The 13,176-nt window shown below is 33.9% G+C and overlaps 2 protein-coding genes across 2 annotated transcripts in view; one reads left to right on the top strand and one right to left on the bottom strand.

Moving 5' to 3' along the window:
* Mip (Myoinhibiting peptide precursor) overlaps positions 1-1,245 on the top strand; it is a 221,593-nt gene extending 220,348 nt beyond the window's left edge. The window contains exon 7 of the mRNA XM_088240353.1: positions 311-1,245. Coding sequence (XP_088096479.1) covers positions 311-348 — 38 coding nt within the window. The 3' untranslated portion in view covers positions 349-1,245. The remainder of the gene's footprint in view (positions 1-310) is intronic.
* A 2,336-nt stretch (positions 1,246-3,581) lies between these two features.
* Positions 3,582-12,488, bottom strand: LOC148284416 (tRNA:m(4)X modification enzyme TRM13 homolog). Its single transcript, XM_088240445.1, has 7 exons — positions 12,210-12,488; positions 12,076-12,119; positions 9,969-10,177; positions 8,941-9,135; positions 7,669-7,905; positions 4,654-4,775; positions 3,582-4,134 (listed from the first exon to the last, which is right to left on the bottom strand). Exons 1-7 carry the CDS (start codon positions 12,351-12,353, stop codon positions 3,598-3,600), a joined length of 1,488 nt encoding a protein of 495 aa, XP_088096571.1. The 5' UTR covers positions 12,354-12,488; the 3' UTR covers positions 3,582-3,597.
* Positions 12,489-13,176: the final 688 nt, after the last annotated feature.

Here is a 13,176-nt window from a genome sequence, read left to right as displayed (position 1 = left end):
CTGTTGAAACGTCAAGCAGGTAGGTGGGTAGGTAATATAACTACAATCCTGAAATGTGAATCTGACCATAAAATGTCATGCAGATACTGACATATCTACATTGAAATGTCAATCTAGCTTTGTGATTTTCCATGTTGAAAAATCTGACTGTATAGGTACTTTTATTTGTTGTTTTTATTTTAATGAGTTGGTAGATAAAAAAATTAAACCAAAAAACTGCACCAAGAAGTTGATAGATAACTCTCATAGAAAGATTATCTTTAACCTGTTTTTTAATTATTCTCCTTAATGTTTACTTTTATTATTACAGATTCACAAGGACCGTTTCTGGACAGACAAGGGGAATAAATAATTATATTGATTAAATCTTGTATAAATATATGTTTACCAGCCCTACGCAAAACTTTGATTACAGATGCTATTCAATTTATCAAAAATATAATAAGTATTAGAAATCATTAATTTAAATCTATTTATTATTCATCTAAATTACATTTTTTGCTAACGTTACAAAATGGAATATAATTTGTAAATAAAATCAATATATTTTTAAGACTTCATATTATGAATCAATCATTCTAAATGCTTCTATAATATGACATCAAGTGTATTGTTAGTCGATCTCATTATCTTTACACGAATGTTTAATTTTACGCTTAATATACAACTCTTATAGATAAAAAAAATCAAGAGAATTATTTAAGTCAATATTATGTAGGTACTGGAAACTATTTTTTAAAAAATTTAACTAATCTTACCTTGCAGTATTATTACAATATTATGTATGATTTTATGGAATAAAAAAATCCATGTTAAGACATAGAATACTAATTTGTTTAATTAGCGTACTGCAATCTCTGAGATTTGTTCAAATAATCCGTGTTGAATTCGGAACAAAAACATAATAACATTACCATCATCATTCATTTGTTTTAATATTTTTAATTATGTAGTATCATTGACAGTTCAAATGAAGCCCAGCCAATCAACTACTGTTGTTATCTTCTTTTGAGCTGTTGAGGAAGATATTTACAAAATATTCTCCAACAGTTAATTTGTCTTTAGCTTTGAAAGTTTAACGTTCCGTTATTAACGCATTAGTGAATAAAAATATTATATTACACAATAGGAAGATATTATAAAGTATAACCAAATATTATTGTATTGAAGAATGTACAATTATTTGTCAATAATGCTAAATATTGTTTCTTTGTGAAATAAATATTAAATGTACTGTACAAGCAATATCTTTCTTTATTACTCTCCAGTTTATTTTCGCCTTTAGATCAGCCATACTCGACATGCAGCCCGCCAAGCTTTTGTTTGCAGCCTGTAACACATTAATTATCAGAAATGTGATTTGAAAAATCTTTAATTTTAAGATTTGAATACCTCGAGATATGCACGAACAATCAACAGTCGCTGCGAACTGACTTGAACTAACGCCGGCGGCACTTACCTGCCCTTCCCGGGTCTCGCGCTTAACTTAGATATTTTACTCGTAATGTTTTTATAAACGAAAGAGTGAACTTGAGACGTCGCACATGAAGTAATTTCAAAAATACAAAACTTTAAAAATAATACAATACATAATTTATATATTTTGGCTTAGTTTAATAGTCTATTAACAAATAAAAATATATATAAAAAACCACTGAAGTTTGAATTTCATAGATACATGCAAGAACTTTCTTTAAAAGTAAGTTTGCATATAATTTTGTTTTAACAAAACTTTCTGTTTTCATTCACAAATATTAGAATTAATAGATTGTTTAAGAAAATTATACGAGAAAGAGTGGCTACTCGATCAAAAGTTTATAATATATGAATAGTTATTAAACTAGCTTATGTGTACATATTAATATTTTGAATTTTTTGCATATTTTCTTTCTTGTATCTGAAAAAAAAACGTTTATTGATATTCATACCGGGTCGTGGTCCCATGGTAGTTTTGTGGACTCACAGGCCAAAGGTTCGAGGTTCAAATCCCACTCTACCTCAACTCGATTACCATATTTCCATCACAAGTTATTTACGACTTTTAGGAAATGGTCTGAAAATTTTAATATTTCAGTTAATAATAAGAACTCAAGTATTTATCTTTTAAAACAAAAAATCCATATAACTGATCTTTTCGTCTGCTAATTATATCTGTAAACTCATTGTGTTATAAGTTTAGGTAATATTACATAAATTAATATTAATATAGATCTCCACCAACAAGCCACAGAAAGTGGCTTGGTGGGATTTTAGTTACTGTAACAATATATATTTTTTAAATTATTAAAATGTTAAGAGAGTAAAAATATATCATGGCCATTAAATTAAACAATCATTTTTAAAAAAGAAGAGAAAAAGAAAGCTGAAATAATAATTTCTGTAAAATTTAAAAATTGTACGAGAGGTTGCACTCGCAGAATTTTTAAAATTTTATGTAAATAAATAAAAAACGCTAACATTAACATTTATGGAAAGGCTTATATTACGTTAATATGATACAAATTTAATAAATATACACAGATATCATACTGCATGTAAAAACAAGATAATTTATCATCATAATTATTTATTAAAATTTACATGAACAATGCAGCACACCTGCCAATTACAATTTAAGAGTATTTTTAAAAAATGTAAAATAAGTGCATAATACAAAATTTAAAGGTACAGGCGTATAAATATGTAGTCCATGAAAATAATTAAAAACAAAGGCCAATACACATTACGATACATAGTTAGAGAGAAAGAGTCTAAAACTGGTAATCCCAGCATGGAAAAGATCCACCTCTCGGTAGGCTGTTCAATAGACTAATCATCCTCCCCACAGGCATCAACATTGGTAAATTGGTCCTGCATTAAGGAAGAGCAAATGGTCTGTGTTGCCTAGCTCTTAAGAAGTTGCTCTGTGCGTACAATTTTATACCCACCAAAATGTTGGGATTATAAATTAATCCATCATTGCAACTCATTGCTTCTTCTGGCCCGCAAACTTGTGATGATACCGAACATACCTAAAAGGAACAAGATGGGTACTGAAGATGAATTCCCACGCAGATGCGGGGTGAGAAATTGCAGGGGGCAAAGCCCTAGGGCTTCTACGATATTATTTTGCGGACTGTATTTGAATTTTGATGAAATGAGTGAATATCCTCAATATGCTGTATGCAGTGTCAATCGGTCACAACCCCAACAAATGAGATGGATTAGGAATGGATGCCACGAACCTGGTTCGTTCTTGATGGAATTGCGATGGTCCGACTGGTCAATTGCGAGCGGCACCAACACTAGGACAGGCCCCCGATCTGGAGCTGAACTCTGGTGGTTGGTGGAAACAAAGTCTATGATGCGGCATACGTTCAACAAAATAAATGCGCGATTCACTACACAAGGTCTTATTGTGGCGGATGATCAAAGGATACTGAGGTGGGAAGTGAACAGTGATTGTGGGTAAAAAAAGGATGCTGAAGTTGTGACAATAAACATTGTTAACAATGCATACCCACATAATTCGCAACCAGTATTCATACTCCCTCATGTACAGGTAGCGAAGAAACATCTCTTTCATAATTGCATAAATAATATTTAAAATACTTAAAATCACATTTTATTAGCAACACAAGTGTTTTTCACAGCGACAATACAAACATTTTCCGGTGACAGAGATTTATCTACATAGAAACAGAGATTAGTATCGAAACTTTTACTCCTTAAGAAAAGTAAACGGCCCCAATCTAAAATTGCCTTCGCTTTGAATCCAATATCTTCTCGTTGGTTGATAGTCAATCCCAAATGTTTCGTTATTGATACATTTCGTTTACTAGAATCAGACTTATTGGATTTTTTTTCCTCGTCGAAAGAGTCATTCGAACTATCGGAATCACTGTCATCAGTTACATGATCATTATCAATGATTCGATTTGTGTTGGAGGCATTTTGAATATCCGGTTTATTATTCTCAGTTTGTTTTTCATTGTTTACAGTTGTGACATTTGATGTTTCTTCGTATTTAGCTTTCTTCGCTTGTTTGGAGTTATTCATCTGAGCTCGTCGTTCTCGACTCAAGCCGGAACCGCATGTCGCCCAAGATACTAGACCACAAATAACATTGAATTGTGACTGAGTAACATTATTTTCCTGAAAAAGTAACATTGTAATTAATTAACGATTTAATTTAAGTTGAAACAAACAAATAATAACTTATATTTGAATATAATATTATTATTTGAAATGGGAGTCAGTGTTATACAAGCTTCTGACATCTATTGTGAGAAGATCTATTGTGACGGGTCTCCGTAAATTAGTTCTCCCCCTTCGAGCCCAGATCCAGAGAATATCAGGCTATTAGGTAGGGGGTGAGCTCTTCGACATCCTCAGGTTACACCAGTGGTCTCCTGTGGATGTGTCTTATTTTATGATATAAAGCATCACATTCACATAGAATGTGTAAAGGTATTTCCTCATGTGCACTGCAGAACCTACATCTAGAAGTTTTAGAAAAATTCATTCTAGCAAGGTGTTTATTAAATTTGCAGTGCCCTGTGAGGGCTCTAATGATCCTGAAGCCATTTTTTTTTCATCATCATAATTCCCTTTTCGGACCTAATGAAGCGTAGGGCTATGTAATTAGGCATAATGAGAGTAATTATGACCTACCTCCAAAAATGATCTTCCAACATAAGTTCCCCAAACACACCGGTGATGACAACATGTGGCCATTACAAGTCCACCTGCCTTCTGTATAACTTCGGGGTTCGTAACACAATTTAGTGCCAGGTCTGAAAAAAGTCTTTTATATTAAGATCGCTTTAGATACATTATTTTTTTTAATACTTTATATATGTACATATACAGTACACACATATATGCATAAGGGCGGGCATATTGCCTTAAGACAATTTATTCTTACCTACCCAAACCGTTCAATTTACTGACCGAATTATTTTACCTGCTAGGCAACGCCTGAAAATACTTTTGTTTTTTTTTTTGCACCACCAGAAAGGCCAGAAAGGCCAAAAAGCCTAATTACAGTAGTGAATAACAGCACCCGTGTTTAGAGAAAAATCACATTTAATTTTTGTGTTCTCATCGGGAATCGAACATGGAACGTCTGTGCTTCCTTCAAGCGTGCGTAGCCTTAGCTCAGATATGAGGTGCGGATTAAAGAAAGAGAGAGATTACAACAAAGATGGAAAACAATTTAGAGAAGGAAATATGGAAGCCACGCAAAATGGTCAATGTTACACATAAACCAACTGCCCAGACTTCAATATTTCCTCCTCTGAAATGTTCTCTGAAAGACTGGATTACACCCTGGGGGGTGTAATCCAGTATTCGTCTACAAACATTTGGACAAACTCAAAATATTATCAAAACAATAATCTATAAGAAAATTCTAATTTAATATAATTATAGATGAAATTGATCAAAAGGATTAGCATTTAGATGGGTGAAATAATTTAACTAATTTATTTGATTCTGATGTTGAAGCAATTTGATTAGATATTTCTATTCATAAATTTGTGCAATTTGTACATTCAAATGAAGAGAATAATTATCAATGCATTTAACAATGTATTTGCATTCAAATTGTTTGATAGGAAAATCAATGCTTCAAATATGTTTTAATGTGTGGCAAATTGTTCTAAAACCAATTCCAACTAAGAAAAAAAAAATCTGCACTGTCTATTTAAATCTTTAACCCACCTTCCCGGTTAGCTAGCTAACCTTAGCTAGTACCTACGCATTGCATCTAACAACTTAAATATCTCTATTAATATAATTAATACCGTGTTCAAATTTTCAATATTCCTCTGTTATATGTGTAAGTACCGGTTAAAATAAATTATTATCAAATAATAAATACTTATCTGTACAGTATATAAGGCTGAGATAAGCATTATCGACAAAATCAAGAAAAGAGCTCTGCGTTGGTTTGGACATGTAGAATGAATGGACAGCGAAAGAACGGTTAAAAAGATTTATGATGTGAATGCAGAAATAGAGAAGACTGAGAAAGACATGGTATGATCAAATTTAACAAATACTTGAAGATAAATGTCTCAAAGGTCGCAATAATCGGCGGGCGTGCATGAGAAGATGTATGAATATAGGGGAACGATAACGGAGAGCGCTATGGCATTCTATCCTCTTTGCCAACCCCAATAGTTGGCAAACCCAAATTTCACTCTTCGCTTATTTTGTCAACGGGTCCCAATGAATAACTTTCAGGATTATTGCCACTGAAAGGTCAAACACGTGGCGAGGATATTGCAAATGCTGTCATTAAATGCACAAAGAAACATCATCTTACACTCGATAAAATTGTTTAAATTTCAACAGATGGGAAAAAAATGTGACCGAATAGAGAAAAAATTTTGTTTCTATTTTGAAGGCAAACAATTGATCACGAGATACTTGTTTATTGTTGCATCATTCACCAAGAAGCGCTTTGTGAGAAGACATTTCCAAAAGAAATTCAATATTTTGGGATTGGTAATCAAAATTGTCACCACAATTGGTCAATTATGGCCAATTCAAAGAATTTTTAGTTGAAATAGAGAATGAATACGCAAACTTTCTACTACATAATAAGGTCCATTGGCATTGAGGAAACCTTTTTATTGTTGCATAACATGTATTTGGCTCACAAAAGAAATCTTAATTCTTGTACCGCTGATATTTGGCTGTTTTGACTAATAAGTTTGTCGACCACTGGCCTATCTACCCTTACAAGAAAACGGAGTGATGGTTTGTTTGTTAAAGTAGTTAAAAGGCATAAAAAAGCATTATATATTAAAATAGGAGATAAATCACCAATACAATCAATGTGTCGCAAGCTTAGATTATAAACGTACATACAGGTCGCAAGTATGTTGTTATGTATTTTGAATATTGATGTGTTTCATAATATCAATTTATCTATCTATGTATTGATTTGTAAATAAGAGTCCCGACTTAACACAGAACATTCTAGCAAGTCGGGACATGAAAACAAATAACACTTGTGCAATAATGAAATTGTGTATTGCGTGCATAAACAAATAAAAATATTCAAAAAGTTGCGGCACGTGAAATAAAAGAGTACCGAACAATGAGAGTCTCACTCTCGATGCTACAGCTATATATGCTAGCGAGAGACGATTTTACACGTCACGCAGGCCAATAAACCAGAGGCAGTATACTACACTGTCAGACGTCAGTAGATCTCCGAGTTTCGTTAAGGACAGTTCTCTCACTCGCGCTGCGAGCGTCAAGTACTGATTAAAAATATTATTACTTTTGACTTCAACTATAAATAATTGAAGCAGTTGTCTGTGAATATTCCATTTTTACAATTAAAATCTCTCAATTTTTCATGTGTAACGACTTCACAGAACCGTAACGTGAGGATGTTTTTGGCACAATAAGGGAAGAGTTAACAACCTTTCTTTATGTGTGGGTAGCAGAAAGTTTTAATATAAAATATTGGAGTTAGTAAGCACATTCTAATTTATGTTACACATTCCTATGTTAGAATGGTGCAGTATGAAAAATTGTAGTTGCGGCACTCGAGAAACTGATGCGTATATATTCTGGTCAGTCGTGAGCTGGCATATCAGCCCTCTGAGATAATAACTTAAGTTTTGGAACACTGTATAAATGAATTATTATTATAGATGAAAATGTTACCAGTAGCCACACCACACAGATGTTTTGACACAGCGACAAGCGAGCTGGACCTGCTAACACTGTCCACTTTGGACAGTCGAAGGTCCGATATATCGGCCCTAATTCTGGCGACCTGCACCGCCATGTCCTCGCGCAGCTTGTTGTCCTGCTTGTGGCGGTGGGAGGCGCGGTCCACCAGCAGCACGGAACAGTCCGGAACAGAGTTAACGGTACGCGCCAGGTAGAAAGACAGGTGCCCTGAAAAGAAAATATTGCTACAGATTACATTTTTTTTTTTTTTTATTAATCAATATATTTTCATAAATGGTACACGTTTTTTTATTCTTATACAAATTTACTTTTATACATCTAGTAAATGTTATAACTGTAACTCTCCAAAAAAAAGAGTCTAACTTTTTTGAAATATTGATTGAAAAGGTGGTTCTACACCGCAATATTTTATTTTCCTGGACTGCCATATGAAACGTTAGACTGATCATCTTACATTCATGCAACAGATGATCGATGTACACTGCATTTAGTGTACCAGTGCAGTTCCCTATGCTCTATTGGATGCGGACAGGGGTATGATGACGATGATGAGTTAATGAGGACTCCATTAGTTTATTTGGTCAGACCATCTTGTAGGAGATCATCCTCTTCAGTTAGAGTGTTGCAGAACAGCGTTTATTTGGTATTTTTAGTAACATGTTATAATTAATTACCCACTAAGTAGTCTTAAGACTTTTCAGTGGGACACATTTCTTTATGACAGTTTATTTCTCACAGTTACATATTATATACATTTATTTATTACCTTTTAAGTCACTATAAAACATTTGTGCAGTCGGGCCGGAGCGCATCGAAGCGGCGCTTTGGCACTTTTTTATCTGAGCGGAGCGGCGCTCCGGTTCTGATCAGGAACAGGCAGGACATCACAGAATTTAAAATATACACCTTCGCTCATATGTTGCTTGCTTGCTTGCTTACCAATAAACAGTTCAGTAAATATAATATTAATAAATGCTTGCTAATAAATAAACTTACTTACCTTGAACTGTCTCTGATACTATCAACTTTTTGCCTCTCCTAGTTATTTCTTGCAATATGCCCAAAATAGGACAAAATAATTATTTTTCTGCATGTCACAGAGAGTAGCTTATTACATCTCCAAGAGCATGAAACGCTTGGCATCCCACTCCAGCATTACATTTCAACAACATCGAGCAGATTATGCCTGTTTTTCTCATTGTATGAAAAAATTACCAGACTAGAAAATATATTGTTGCAAACCTTTTCCTGCACCGAGTTCTACATAGCAAGTTCCAGGCATGAGCAGTCCCTGGTCCTGCAAGATGTGAATGAGTGACGAGGTCTGCAGAAGGTGTCTTCTTGTGTTGTCTCCTCTCCCCTCGCTGTCCAGAGCGCCGGCTACCGACGGATGACAGCTGTGTTCCTTGCTCTCGCTAATGTTTCCGGATATCACAGCTAAAATCATTTTGAGGAAGTTTAGTGGTTTTTTATTTATGTCATTTGTAAATGTATTATTATTACGATTTTTCAAGGGTTTGTAATTTTTTAAATCCCCCATCGAAACTTCAAAATTACACCGCCCGCGATGTCAAAAATTCTGGTCAGTGAGTGTTCAAAACACACATCTGAACGGCGAAACATAACTGACAAGAAGAAAATAAAATATGGGCTAAACTGACATTTACTGCATAAACCCTTTACATGCAGGCATTCTACAACATCGTTTGCATGATTGGATAGGAACGACAAAATGTTTATTCTTGTTTCTGACATTTTAAAGCTTAACTCTGTACAGTTATAATTTATTTTTTATTAATTTTTATAACCGGAAAAGAAGCCTCGTACATCGGCCTGATCATGAACAGGACCAAAGCAGGGAAAATGAAAAATCGATTATGGAAATGAAACAACATAACGAGGATCGGAAGATGTTTCATGATTGTGTTAGCAACACCAAAATCCAAGAGATCTGTGAGGTTCAAAATGTAGTCAAATGGAAGCGACAGAGTCGATAATACTGGCACCAACATGTAAAGAGAATGAATTCCACTAAAATTCCTTACATAGCGCTGCATGGAAAACAAGATGGATAGCGTCCACCCAGTAGACCCTAAAAACATTGGAGAGATAGCTGGAGTTTAGCATCACAAGAGGATAATCCTGTAATAACAGACTCTTGAGTCTACAGAAACTTGAAGAAGACTACTGATAGAAATTTGCTACACATGAATTTAAAAAATCTCGGTTATTGTTACCGTATTTATCTGTCTAAAATATTTACCACTTACCGTTATAGATTTTTTCCACAATAGCGATCACTTCTTTGAGGATTTCATCAGAGACCAGAGCCAGGGACCTCTTTCCGACCTCTCCCGGAGCAGCAATCTCACCGCCATCTTCAATAAGATTACAATTCTTGCGAATGTAAGGAGGAAGCTCTCCTTCCTTGGCGTTGCACACCAATAAGTGTTTTTCTAATTTACTAATATAACAGGTGCTAGAAAGGAAATACCAGGAGTTTTGATAAGGTGAAACAGCCGTCATATGAAGTTATAAAATACATAAGTACAATAAAAATCCCGTTTATTTTTTATAAAATGTTTATATGAACAAAAATCACAGGTTGTTCACATTGGTAAGTTCCAAGTTCTGACAAATAAAACTTATGAAAACAGATATATTAAAATATTAGACAACCAATGAAGAGAAAAACAATCTTAAAACTCGGACAAGAGTTTAAAATTGTACAATGAGTTATCTGAGGCAAATCGGTTCAGCCGGATGAATATCACCCACATGATAAAGGTTTCAGCTCTTACTTTACAAAAGCCAACTGATGGAAGAGTTGAGGAAATGGGGATGTTTAAACATGGGCAGAATGGTGAATGTTACATAATATAATATAATATTATTTCCACTTGTAAATCCTCACTACAAACTACAAACTTTAAAATATCTTTTTTTACTTAAATGTTAATTTTTGAACCACTTTCATTTATGTTTTTTTTTTCCTTCTCTTTTTTATACTTTCATAATTAACCTTACATATAATTGCTTTATAATATGGAAACTTCACTGGTCCATTGGAGTTAAGTCTAATTGTGTAAAATATTAAACTTTGTAACTGTACTGTATGTTTCCTAAATAAAAGAAAATAAAAAAATAAATTTTTAAAAATAGTGTGTAAAGTGGCCACTCAAACCAGCCAATGGCAGGTCATAAGCCCTGTGAATACCTAGACTTCCTTATTCCCTTCTCAAATTTTTTTTCCCTCTTTTGCAAAAAAATATATATTTGAGGTAATTTAAAATGTTTTTTTTTATTGTAGCACAAGCCAAGAGACATAATTACAACAGTGAACACCCAGTCTTAAGAAAACGTTAGCGTTTATTCATTGGGATTTAACCGTGAATCAAACCCGTAACCCTCCATGCGTGGGGCAAGCGTTTTATCAATTATACCACAGGGACTGCCAATATAATTTTAAAAATAGAATGCCTCGAAATATTTTAGATCCTTTTAACAAGGATGGAGTACATTTTTGCGCAAGGGACATGGAAGTCTAGGTATTTTACCTAAAGGATCTATTTAGCTATCTGTACCTAAAGGAGTGTGGATATTATCCTAAGGCTCTTCCCAACCGACTATTTACTGGGGATGCTAGGCTATCAGCCATTATGGAGGAGGAGGGACGCTCGTTTGGGTGTTCACTTCTTCCGGGTGATTGGGGGTCGCATACATAACTCAGAAATTCTGATGAATATAGGTCTGTTCGTACCTGATAACTATCTTCGACAAAGACAGAATCGATTGTTGTACCTACCACGATGCAGAACCAACCTGCCAACAGTTATGCCGGTTGGTAGAGCAATCTTGATACTTGATCGCATCACCTCGGATGTTGACATATTTCACGACAGTGGGTCTTCCCTTAGGAAAGCACTTTCTGACTTATAATTTTCCTTTTTACACTTTTTTATATTATTATAATAACATAACTATCTATTTTCATTTGTGAATTATATAATTGTATTAAGAATGAATTGGGTTTATTATTCTGTTCTAAATATCTGAATAAATAAATTAAATGAAATGAAAGAAATGAAATTTTACAGGGCTTATGACCTGTCATTGAATTTTCTAATTATATGCATTTGGGTAATGAAATTTAGTATTCTTCTGCGTCAAAATATAAAACTTATTTCCGTTCTCTATAAAAACAATAAATAAATTAGAACTTCTAACAGCTCTTAAAAAATATATAATGGCGGTGGATTGAACAAGAATTGGCTAAAGAATCAGGTCAAGCGTGTTTTTTTTTTATCTGTAACGCTTTATTGTAATTTAAACACTCGTACTTGGATACTGTCTCTATATTTGAACAAAGTCACTTACTGTTTTGGGTCTAGAGGACAAGCCATCCTCAACCTCGTATCATCCTAAAACCAAAATTAAAACATAGACGTTTTTCTAACAAATACATTATTCTGTAAGAATGCATCATATTTGAATATCGTATAATTATTTACCGGTACTGTCGCGTTGGAATTGTCGACTTTAGGTTCGTGTTCCCCACAATAAGTTGCGCCAGTCCGGACTGTCATGCGACAGAACCTCTTTTTCCGGGTCACGAAGTAATTGCATCTTCCAGCAATCAATTCTACGGTAGTCATTATGGTTTTTAAATGTATAAAAGGAATTTTAATTTTAACGCAAGTAAAACACGCGCTTGTAACATGTAACCAAAGACACGCATTCAACAAGTTGACACTTGACAGCTGTCAGTGTCATCCGCATGACTTATTCCCAAATGCTTAGATTTTTGTAATACTTCATTTTAAAAAAAATAACCATTCTGTATCATCATACCTACAATAGCATTATTATTAATTTGTTGTCCATTGTCTCAAAGGAAAATTTTTGGAGATAGGAATATAGAAGTCCAAGGCCCCGATTTCAATAAAAAGTTAACAGAATTATCTTCAAATTTCAAACAATCTGGAATATTTTTCCCTAACATACTGATTTGTATATTTATTTCGAATTTCATTAAATGACACTATCTAAGTTTTAAAAAAAAGACAGGCATCGTGGTGCAGTTGGTTAGACAGCTGACTGTGAAACTAGCATCGTGGGTTCGATTTCCGCCAGTTGCAAGAAAAAAATCCATGAAAGATTTTTATCTCAATTGGTCGGGGTGTTGTGGTAAATTTTTCTTGCCTCCTTTCCATATCCCCTCTTTCCCACCTGCTGACAAGCCTCTAAAATAGAGGCTTAGCGAGTTATTCCTTTAATAATAAAAATAAATTTTAAAAAATCACTAGAAGAAAAATTGACTCAATATCATATGTTCTCTCTATCGGGAATTTAAAACGGCATGTCTTTTTTGGGTTGCACAATATGCTTTAGATGCCTCTTACTCTATTATCTTCTTATTATGATTTTTCACTAATCCAAATTTTTTCAACATTCCTTCACTTCGTGTTATATTTTGGA

Source organism: Micrasema longulum, unplaced genomic scaffold, assembly GCF_059751315.1.
Source record: "Micrasema longulum isolate JH-2025_06_02 unplaced genomic scaffold, ASM5975131v1 h1tg000123l, whole genome shotgun sequence".
In the NCBI taxonomy this organism is placed as follows: domain Eukaryota; kingdom Metazoa; phylum Arthropoda; class Insecta; order Trichoptera; family Brachycentridae; genus Micrasema; species Micrasema longulum.
Note: the sequence above shows the minus strand (reverse complement) of the source record. Positions and strands in the feature narration are given on the sequence as shown.

Bases quoted from the DNA above. Each gene is read 5' to 3' on its own strand.
- LOC148284416 (XM_088240445.1), bottom strand. From the start codon at position 12,353: ATGACTACCGTAGAATTGATTGCTGGAAGATGCAATTACTTCGTGACC. The intron at 4,776-7,668 runs GTAACATTTTCA...GACTTTTTTCAG, and splicing joins TCTGTGTGGTGTGGCTACTG to ACCTGGCACTAAATTGTGTT. The intron at 4,135-4,653 runs GTAGGTCATAAT...TTACTTTTTCAG, and splicing joins TTGGAAGATCATTTTTGGAG to GAAAATAATGTTACTCAGTC.